The sequence below is a fragment of the Morus notabilis genome, unplaced genomic scaffold (genome assembly GCF_000414095.1).
Source record: "Morus notabilis unplaced genomic scaffold, ASM41409v2 Scaffold1187, whole genome shotgun sequence".
Taxonomy (NCBI): domain Eukaryota; kingdom Viridiplantae; phylum Streptophyta; class Magnoliopsida; order Rosales; family Moraceae; genus Morus; species Morus notabilis.
The window spans coordinates 9,782-21,507 of NW_010360569.1; the positions used below are offsets into that span (position 1 = coordinate 9,782).

General features: G+C 32.1%; 1 protein-coding gene across 1 annotated transcript in view; it reads left to right on the top strand.

Moving 5' to 3' along the window:
• The first annotated feature begins 5,343 nt into the window (after positions 1-5,343).
• LOC21412738 (floral homeotic protein AGAMOUS) overlaps positions 5,344-11,726 on the top strand; it is a 9,014-nt gene continuing 2,631 nt past the window's right edge. The window contains exons 1-8 of the mRNA XM_024164781.1: positions 5,344-5,397; positions 5,587-5,832; positions 8,963-9,044; positions 9,669-9,730; positions 9,896-9,995; positions 10,170-10,211; positions 11,255-11,296; positions 11,607-11,702. Of these exons, the coding sequence (XP_024020549.1) occupies positions 5,600-5,832; positions 8,963-9,044; positions 9,669-9,730; positions 9,896-9,995; positions 10,170-10,211; positions 11,255-11,296; positions 11,607-11,702 (657 nt within the window). The 5' untranslated portion in view covers positions 5,344-5,397; positions 5,587-5,599. The remainder of the gene's footprint in view (positions 5,398-5,586; positions 5,833-8,962; positions 9,045-9,668; positions 9,731-9,895; positions 9,996-10,169; positions 10,212-11,254; positions 11,297-11,606; positions 11,703-11,726) is intronic.

The following is an 11,726-nucleotide window of genomic DNA, read 5'->3' on the forward strand; positions in this document are numbered from 1 at the left end:
TTTGAACCAAAACTTGAACTATTGTTTTTCTTTTTTCAAACTTTCCCTTTCAAACAAAAAAAGTCCCAAAACACCACATTTTGAATTTGTTTACCAAACGGGTCGTTAAGTATCTAAAATTATGTTTAACCAATCATATCATGCCATATCATTTAAAAATGTGAAATTATATTGTTTAATTAACTTAATCGTGCTTGTTAATCATTACATGATATGATAAAATATGATTACAGATATACCGTGCCATTGGATACTGAAAATTGGACAAGCGGTTTGACTTTATGTAGTACATATATGTTTAATTATTAATTAGCCCCCTTTCTTATTAGCCCAAATTTTCAAGCAGAAACTGAGAGTGAACACAACTCGAAGCTTCGCAGAATTAGCACAACAATTTATGAGCATGGTGAAGAAATAAGGTGACGGTTTCAATGGCCTGTATTGATATGCATTTATGTGATTAGGTTTTGCATTGAAGACCTACATTAACACCCAACAATATACAATAAATCAAAGTTCCTAGCTAGCTAGAGAGATAATTTTTGTTCTTTTTGTGGTCCCTTTGAGAATATTTGGGTTTTATTAGACTTGGGCATGTATATATTACAGAGTTGATTGATGACCAAATACATGTATATGAAGTTACATATATACTCTATGTATCAAACTCTTCTGTTTAGTCATTCGGTAAAATAGATCTTACAACTAAGTTGATATTTACAACTAAAGTGGGGACACTTATCATGTAGAAATCAAATAACTGTACTGCCTTTCCCTTCTTAGCTAGACAGAATTAAACCTGTCCTTTTCTTCCTCTCTAGAATTTCAATGGTTTGGGGACTATTTTTGTGAAATATATATTATACGTTAAAGCGTAAAATGCACTTAAACCATTCGGTGATGAAATAATTTTGTGTGAGAGAGAGAGAGAGCTTTCCTTTTTCTTTTTTTTTTTTTTTTTTTTTTTTTTTTTTTTTTTTTTTTTCAATTTGATGATCATGACTTAATTTGTCCTTTGGCATATGGTGTTCCTTTCATGGGGAATGTCAAGATTGATATATATATATATATATAAAGGCTATAAATTTTACCAAAGTCTCTTACTACGTAGGTTTATCTTTTGTATACTACTTTTTACACAATAAAGGAATTTATCGTCCAGTTGAATAACATTATTTCAATTTGCACTGTCAAATAAGAGAAGGAAAAAGCAACTAGCTAGCTTTCCATCATTGTAGCAAGATACGGCGAAGATTTTATTGTTGGAAGGCATAGACTTTTGATCCCTCTGAGGGCGTGGAAGCTTATTTCTATTTAGAAGTAGATATATTTTGTGAAACTTTTTTGAAATATGCATAATGAACTGCCATATATGGAAGCTTACTTATACGAAATTTCTATGGAAGCATAATCTAGGTTTTAGATCCATTAACTTGCCCTTGATAATTTTGAGAAACTTGTGGAATAAGCAAATTTTGAACTGAGTTCTTATAAATATTATTGAAATGCGTGTGCATATATATGTCTGTTTTTATGTTTGTATGAATGTAGATAGTTAATGGATTCGACTCTTGTATCCTTTATTTTTTTGTCTCATTTCATGTAAATCTAATAATATCATGTCATGTATTAGAATCCCACATTGGCTGGAGATATTGGCATGATCCACTTAGTAAGGTGATGACAATCCTCCCATAACAAGTCGGTTTTGTTAGGTTGAGCTAGGCCCAATATCCTTTAATTTCTGTAAAATGGTATCAGAGCAGACCCAGTTTTGCAATGTTGGGTCCCCCAATATCGACTTATTCGCAGCGGTTTGGCATGGTTCACGGTGAGGGGGCGTATTAGAATCCCACATTGGCTGGAGATATTGGCATAATCCACTTAATAAGGTGAGGGCAATCCTCCCCTAACAAGCCGCTTTTATTAGGTTGAGTTAGGCCCAATATCCTTTGATTTCTGTAAAATCATGTCAGTTAAAATACCATATCAGTTAAAATATCATACCATGATACATGGATTAAAAGGTTATGTCAGTTAAAATATTTATTACGGATTATTGAGGGTAGACAGAAAAAGGATAGAAAAAGTGAATACCTGAGTCGAATCCATCATTGAGCTTATAGGCAGGTAGTCTGATCCTCTTTAAAATATATAAATGTCTATGGAAGCAATAAGACAATTAGCATAATATAAATGAAAGTTACTATGTTTCCTGTTTATTTTTATTTTTTTTAAAGTGAATTGCAAGAAGAAAATGAAATAGCCTCTAGTAGAAACGAACTCAAAATATCAAAGCAGAGTTCTAGGCTTCCAGCCAAATTAATCCTCAATTATACATACTATGAATCCAAAACAAAACTTGGTATAACTTCATTTTTCTCGACTAGCGAGCATTAATAACTTATAACAAAGTAAATAAGAAATGCTTAATTAATTAATACCTAATTGAAAAAGTTGATAATTTAATGGCGGAGATCATGCAATTCAGAAACTAAAATTTAACATCACTGGGCGCTGCTGGTCCTGATCATGTTGCAATCTAATTAAGTTACTATAGTTAATAGCGGTGTTCAAAATACCCACCAAACCGCTAAAATCGCTCGATCCAAATCATTAATTATTTTTGAATTATTGGGCAGTTTAGTTGATCTTTTAATCTAATTTTTTTGAGAGTTGCCATACCACCCAATAATCAATCAAAAAATTTAATCATATAACTTTTTATTTTTAAAGTATTTTTATTTTAATTTTTATTGGTCATAATAAAGGTTCTATATACACCTTATCACATTTTTATTTGTTTGCATTAAAACTTTAAACCGTGAAATTTTAGACATTTACTATTTTTGAGTTGTATTGTAAACTTAAGTCTTTCTTTTATTTTTACGAATTAATAATTTTATAATTTTTGTGAATTATTGAAAACTTTTTGTCTTTTACTTAAAAAAAAAAAAAAAAACTTTTTTAGTTTTAAACTCAAACCGCCCAAACCAATCCGCTCGAACTGCTTATGAGTGATTTGGTTTTGTCAAAAAATCAAACTGCTCATACCGCCTAAAAAAATTATTTTTAATTTGGCCAGTGAGTTTTACCCAAAAAAAACCGCCCAAGCAGAACGCAAACACCCTCTATAATTAATGTTGAATATTCGTACTTTTTTTTGGGATATTTGTTGAATGGTACTTTGGAGAGAGATGAATTAAAACCAAACCCCCCACTAAACCGCCTAATTAATGATGCTCATCACAGGGGTTTATAATTATATGTGCTTAATTAAGTATCAATTACGTACGAGATATACCATATTTGTGTAGCCCAGGCGCATGAAAATTCATTCATTCTTTCTTTGATAAAATGACGTCCTTGATTGCTAGCTATATGTATATATATATATAATATGTGTACGTTTGACATTAATATGTTTCAAAGTTTGGCTAGGAAAAGTGACGAGTACTTCTAGCCTCCACAACAAGAAGTTCACATTATATGGCACATATGCATACCTTATATACACATATATATATATAATAAGACCAAAGTGGTCAACTGAAAAATATGATCGACCTTCTAGATCGATGATGAGACTAAATGCCCGGACGGGAATGCAAAATTGGAGAATGTGGTCAAGTAATGCGAGTTTGGTAAAGTCAATATATATATATAGTTCTCACAAGAACAAAAGAAAGAGTACTTTTGCCAACTCCGAAGGTAGTTAATTATTTTGTTTTATTTTATTTTTTATTTTTTACTTGTACTGGGAAGAAAGCTAGTGAGATCAGCCCTCAGGCATGAATGAAGCTAGGAGATATATGCCTGTTATATAAATATGGCCATCACTATACAGTAGAAATGGGGAAATAATCCAATCTAGCTCTGGAATGTCAAGCGCTCACTTTGGATATGACCTCAAGGTTAAGAAGAGAAAGATGGTAATTGGGGGGCCAGGATTTCACATGCCGGCCTGCTTCACTTTTGTGAATGTTGCCCCCACTGACAGTTATTCCATGAATTATATTTTAAGATATATTGTAATTAACCAAGTTGAAAACAAAAACAGAAAGTGAAAAATGTGTGTGAGAGAGAGAGAGAGATGAGAGAGAGAGAGAGAGAGATGAGAGAGAGAGATGAGAGAGGTGGGTCCACCAAGTTGTGGGTACGGTATTCTTGAGTAAGAAAGGGGGAGATGAGTCCAATGGGGTGGGTGGGGTCTTGTAATAAAGTGAAAAGAACTCATAGTCTCTAATGGTTAATTCAATGGCCCCCTCTCTCTAAAAAGAAAGGGCAAAAAAAAAAAAAAAAAAAAAGGGAAAAAAAAAAAAAAAAAAAAAAAGAAGAAAATGAAGTCCATTAGCTGCAAGTAAAGAACATGAAAACAATCTTTTGGTTACTATAGAAGCTAACTGAAAGGTAACCTAACAAGCAAAAGAAAGGTTAAACCAACATAATTCTAACATGGAAAATTGGAGATCTAACCGCCCTGGCCCCTTTTCTATTGGACTTTAGTTTGGCAAAAACACCCACTTTTACAACTCTTTTGCTATATGCTGATTTGCTAGAGCATTGGAGAGTGAGTAATATTCATGAGTCTTTATATAAACCAAGAAAATAAAAATTTCTAGAACCATATTTTGGATTAAATTAAAAAAAAAAAAAAAAGAAACCATTTTTTTCTTTTTTTTTTTTTGGTCTTGAAAGGAAAAGGCTAGACATATTAAGGCATGAATAAGCAGAAAATATACCAAAATATGTGCTATTATTCTTAAGGGCAGAGGTCTAAATTACTTCCAAAACGTCGCATTCACCACATTAATAATCGCTTCCAGAAGTCGCTTTCTCTCTCCTTCTCTCTCTTCTCTAATTCCCTCTCTAATTCACATGAAAGGAAAAAAAAACAAAAAACAAAAAGAAAAGTAAATGAAAAAAGAATGGTTAATCGAATCTGAATCAAATGAGTGCTGATTCCCATCTTTGGCCTTCTCTTTTGCTTCATCTCCAACGCCCACCACTCAAAAGTAAACACCAAAAAACAAAACTTTGATGAGAAAAAACAAATAATAATAATAATAATAATGTAGATTAAATAGAAGTATATATGTTTTTATTTGGCTAAGTGGAAGTATGTTGGATGTTAGTGTGATAGATGAAAAGTCAATTTTAACTTTTAACTTTATAAATACCTATCTCTAACTCCAAACCTTCCTTCCATTCTTCTATCTCTCTCCCTACTTAGATTTCTGGGACCAAAAAATAATACAAAAAAAAAAAAAAAAAAAAAAAGCTCAAACTTCTGGCTCATCTTCTTTCCCTTCTTTTTGTTTCACATTAGCTTGGCCGGTGAGAAAAACTCTTCTAATTACATTACTGATCATAATCATTTACTCTACTTCCTTTTGGGTAAATCTTATATTGTTCTAGAAATCTCTTCCCCGAGAAAATTGAAGCTATATATGTTGTCAACAGATTTATAAGTTTATAATTTCATGGATCAAGCAAGACTAATTAAAAAGAGTTTTAACTTCTCTGTTTTTCTTTGTGTTCAAATTATATATGCTGATCTGTGTAATGATCTGCTTGGAATTTCAGCTTGTTATTGAGTATGGCGTACCAAAACAAGGCCATGATGTCAATGGATTCTCCGCAAAGGAAACTGGGAAGGGGGAAGATCGAGATTAAGAGGATCGAAAACACGACGAATCGTCAAGTGACCTTTTGCAAGCGGAGAAACGGCTTGTTGAAGAAGGCCTATGAACTCTCAGTTCTCTGTGATGCTGAGGTTGCTCTCATCGTCTTCTCTACCCGTGGACGTCTCTATGAGTATGCAAACCAGAGGTATTATAATTACTTTATTATTTTCCTTTTTTTTTTTTAAAAAGGAAAGCCTTAATTTCTTGCCCTCCTTCTTGATATCTTCCTAGTTGCATCTTAATTAGGGTTTTCTAGTACAAGCCTAAGTTTTCTTCTTTTAAAAATTTTGAACATCGTGTACATATATATATTGTATTTCTGCAAATGAGATCTTTGTTTTGGGTTATTAAATTAGAACAAAATCATAATCATTTTTTAGTACACAGTTTTCACTTCAGTTGAACTACATATGTATAGTTTTTCCTGATTTCCTCTACTTTCCCTAAGTAAGTTTGATTTCTCTTTTTCTTTTTCTTTCTGTTTTGTCTTCTTTCCTTATACGAGCTTTATGGTTCCTCATCTTTCTGTTTATGAGAAAAGTTTTTCACCTCTTGGTTTTGTAGATGTGTAGATCTAGTGTTTATAGATGGAAATAGAAGCAAAGTATTGTTGTAAATAGCAACAAGTAGACACTTGGGAATGTGTAACTGGCCACTGATTTAAGTTCCTTTACCTTCCTCCATTGTTGTTAAATTTTCTCTTTCTTTCTTTCTTTCTTTTTTTTTTTTTTTTTTTTTTTTTTTCAATTTTGACATATTTTCCATTTCTCTTTTTCTATCTGTCTCTCCATGTTATCTGGGAGGGCTAAAGGGGAAGGCGTAAACGGAAAACCTGTCACACACTCATTAACCAAAGCCTTCCATATCTCCTTAGCACGTCAGTTAGACATCAAGAAAGCAAAGGTACGATTTGAAGGAACTAAACTTATCAACGTCCTCCTCAGAATTTTTTTTTAAAAAAAAAAGAACAACATATAATAATATTATTAGGTTTTCAGAATTTTTAGAAACACTGAAATGGGTTTTTACTTGAAACATGTTGCCACTCCCTTTTACAACCAATCACACCCAAATTAGGGTTTTTCCCTTTTCTTTTCCTTTTTCACATTTCCCCCTTCTCTCTCTGATCCAAGGGAAAAATTTCCCAAATCTTTAGTTTCTTACTTGCATCACGTGGAACAACATTTCACATATTTCACTAGTCAAACATAACTAAATTAGGGTTCATAAGTAACTACATGGTAGATGATGAAATTTGTCCAACAACCTTAATGGGCAAGCCTTAAATCTAATAAAAAAATATTGGAGAAGCATCTGGGACAGACAAATCAAAGCTCAGTCCGGTTTCAAAGCGCTTGTGTTTTCTTTCCAAATTTTTTTTTTAACACTTGTTTAGGAAATGGGATGCGATCTTGTTAAGGATTTGGTTGTGGGTTTTTCTTGCCTTGGGCAACAGAATCTTTGGTCACGTCACACATGATTTTTCAGTTCTTGACCTTCTGACAAAAGGGTTTAGGTCATGATTCCTATAATGGGTTTTCTTTCTTTATCACCTCTTCAACCCTAATTTTATCTTCTATACTTCAAATAGCTCTCACTCACGCCCATACATACACACACACACACACACACACACACACACATATATATATATATATATATTATGTCTTTTTTTTTTCTTTCCTAGAGGTGAAAATTCTTTCACAAAGGTCCTCTAAAAGCAAAACGAGCAAAGATAGATCAAAAGAGTGAAAAAAGAGAGTGAGTGAAGAGCCAATCAGAAGAGCTCAACTGGGTTATCACGATAATGTCTCTGTAGAAAATTGCCTTTGCGTTTGTCCAAGATCTTGCACACATATATTTATGTAAGTTTTTAGAGAGAGAAAGAGAGAGAGAGAGAAAGAGCTGACAATAAAATGTACGGAAACTGAGTGAACCAATTGGAGAGTTCTGAGTGTTTTGCCGCTAGTGACAGCTGAGTGGACGACTGTGATATACGGATCAGAGTTTCAGAACTGAAAAGACCAATCTTTATACTAATATTTTCATTGGACTTGTTTGAAATAATATTAAATTATTTGGTTGTAAAATCAAGTGGATTTCACGAGGTGGTTAATAGGGTGATGATCAGGTGATTATCCTCCGTGTAATTTTGTGATTGACGCCTTTCTATTCATATGACCCTCGAAATGGTTAGACCTATCAGATGTGAAAGCCTGGCCATCGTGGCAAAAGACAGCCACTCACAGGCTCGACGAAATTAAGGTTTTAGTACTGCCTCGAAAAGTGTGGGATTTTTATTTATTTCTCTCTGTTTAAAAAAGCTTTTCATAATTTGCTTTTTGTGAATATTAATACTCGTCTCAATTAGGAAGGCAACAGTTTTCTATTTACATTTTCAGATTGTTTTGTGTTTTCTAGGTCATATCCGTCAATTTTGAGTCTGACTAGTTCTGATACAAGGAAGTCAGATGTTTACCCTTCACTTTGCTTTAGGATATTAGAATATTGAGGTTTTTTTTTGTTTTTGTTTATTTGTTCATTGTTTTTAGAAAGTTTTTTAAAAGTTGAAATGCTTTATATAGAAAGATTAAAAATCACGACCTCTTTTTTTTTTTATTTTTTATTTTTTATTTTTTATAAAAAAGATATTAAAAAATCATGACTGAGTGAGGCTACAAAAAATTATACTTTTCTAAGATGTGCAACAAAAAATCTTAATTTTCAGTGAGACAATTTACTTCATATATTGATTTTGTTTCCTTTATATATGACTTTTACTGAGTGAAAGCTGACAATTTTTTTTTTTTTAAAACAGTTCATGTTTTTTACTTTAATCATCAAGACTGAAAATTGTGATGTATGTACATCTTAAAAGTTTGAAATGTAAAATTTGTTCCTACCCAAGATTTAGCTGAGTTGGTTCATCGGAGTTAAGTAATATATGTAGCCTAATTTTGAAGGCTAAAAACACTTGTTAGAATCATCTTTTTACGTTAATTAATGTGTTAATTCCATTGTTGTTATTAACATTTCATTTGAAAGAAATTAACATATGCATTCATTCACTGTAAAAGCAATAATGAGCTTAACAAATTAGGAGACCTTAGTACTTAGAGCACTAACCTTTATTTTAATTTATTTTATTATTATTATTTTTTCCGGTTTGCTCTCTTTGACTTGGAGAATATTCTCTTGTATAGTTTATACTGTAAAAGTTATGGTTCAGAAAATTTCTATATTCCCTAATATTAGTTACATTATGAATATTGCAGCGTTAAATCAACAATTGACAGGTACAAGAAAGCCTGCGCTGATTCTTCCAATACTGGATCTGTTGCCGAAATTAATGCTCAGGTATGACAATAACTTGATGAGTTTATTTCTAAAATAATGATCGAACAATTTGGATTTGGGAAGGCTAACCTCTTTATATACATATGTGTGCACGATTATTAGCTTTATTTATGGATTAAGGATTGGTTTTGGTATAAGTCACCTAATTGCCAAAGTTTTAATTCTTTTTATTGCCTTTAGACCATTTCCGTGTTATATTATTTAACTTTAATGTTTACTCTAAAAATATAGCGACTCGTGTAAACTTCTCAATAAAACCTCCCTAATCTATTTCTCTTTTTCTCACTACAACTCTTTATATATATATATATATATAGACACACACACACACACTTTTTTGAGCTAGGAAAGTGAACTCAATCAGGTATCAAAATGCTTATTCTTGTAACTACTTCATAAGAGTTCAACTCTTTAGTCTTTATTTATGCTTAATCATGAACAAATTTTTCTCTCTTTTTATGTAATATTCCACGGACGTCCAAATTATAAAAAATGAGAACATAAAGTGGTTGAACTGTAAGTTTGTTTCCTGAAAATAGAACTCACAGATTTATTATGGATGTTAATGCCTTCTCAATGAGATCATGTCTTCAACTTACTCATTTACAATAAAATGAATCTCAGTTCTACCAGAAAGAATCTGAAAAAATCCGTCAACAAATCGAGGCTACGCAGAAAGGAATCAGGTAATCAATGAAGCTTAAATGTTAATTTCATGCATGCAAAATCGTGTGATCTCTTTAAGTAGCTTAATTTTTCTATTAATCTATATTATAATACATCTGTTCCTGGCTTAACGCCTTAACCTTATTGACAGCTTTCCTTATCACTAACAATGTCAATATTGCCAGGGAAATGCTGGGTGACAGCGTGAGCAGTTCAAGTAACAGGGAACTCAAAAACCTGGAGGGTAAATTGGAGAAAGCAATTACAAAAATCAGAACCAAAAAGGTCTGCCATATATTTGTATTTTTTTCCCCTACATTACAAGTATTTGATTCTAATTTATTTGGTTTGCTTTTGCATTAGCCAATAGCCAGACTAACAAGTTTTCTCTTCTTTTTGTTTTGTTTTTGCTTCTTTCTTTTTTTCCCCTTGACTTTTCTAATTTCTCAACTGTACCAGAATGAGCTGCTGTTTCGAGAAATTGAGTACATGCAAAAAAGGGTAACTGATTCTCATGCATTTCTATTCATCTCTTAATTTTACACAAATTTTACTCTACAAATTTTTATATAATGAGAAATAATGTGAGTTATGTAAATAAAACCCCTTAATAATTACCTAAAGAAAATTTGTACCATATAATAAGAAGTTTCTTGTTTCATAAAATAAAAAGAATTGGATGGTCCATTGTAAGATTTGAGTTTCTTAGACAATTGGTACCATATAATAAGAAGTTTCTTGTTTCATAAAATAAAAAGAATTGGATGGTCCATTGTAAGATTTGAGTTTCTTAGACATTAAGATTAATAGGAGTACTTAAGTTGTAATTGTGTAGGCATTTAAATCTATATGTAGAGCTGTATTATTGTTTATTTGTTTTGATTGTATCACTTAGATTGTTAAATGTCCGTAACTCGAAATTTAGACATAAAAGATATACAAAGTATTTTAATCAATTAACTTTGAAAATGGGGACAGAATATTGTAAAGGAATATGCTTCCTGAACTCTAAGCCAGAAGAATCATTGGAATAGTCATTCCCATTGCTTTCATTTAAACTCATTGAATTTTCTCAGCAAAAGATGTTCTGCCTCCATTACTTTTGGATACCATGATTATAAAAGAATTTGGAGACAAATTAGACAAAAACAAAAGGACTTGTACCGGTGTAAAATGTGAGAGATATAGTATAATTAGAAGAACCATTTAATGACCAAGTACTACGTGAAAAAAAAAATCATGAAAACAAAGCTACTAATCTATTGGAGGATATGCATTTCCATAAAGGTTCAAGTTCCTCATCATTTTCTCAAAATTAGATTTGTTACAGATCTGGACACTTCTATAAGTAAGATATTCCTTTGTTGGTTGAGTCTTGAGATAAGTACAATTAGTTTTTATCTATTTATTTATTTACACTAGAGACTATTATTTTTAAGGTTGATACATCACCAGAAAATTTGAACACCTTCTGCACCCAGACAATGATATGAATCATTAGTTAGGGATGATATTTTATTTTACCTTAATGTTAAAAATTGCAGGAAATCGACTTGCACAACAATAACCAGCTTCTCCGAGCAAAGGTAATTATTATTATTATTATTTGAACACCTTCTGCACCCAGACAATGATATGAATCATTAGTTAGGGATGATATTTTATTTTACCTTAATGTTAAAAATTGCAGGAAATCGACTTGCACAACAATAACCAGCTTCTCCGAGCAAAGGTAATTATTATTATTATTATTTATTTATTTATGTTGTTGGATCCTCTCTCTCTCTCTCTCTCTCTCTCTCTCTCTAAGATGCAACCATTTATATATGTTGCCACACATATATACACAGAGAGATTTGTAAAGTGACTGAATTGTGGAATAACAAATGATGATAGATAGCTGAAAATGAGAGAGGCCAGCAGAACATGGACGTGATGGCAGGAGGAGGAAGCTACGAGCTCATGCCGCAGTCACAGCAGCAGCAGGAGGAGGCAACGCCCATCGACCCCCCGGAC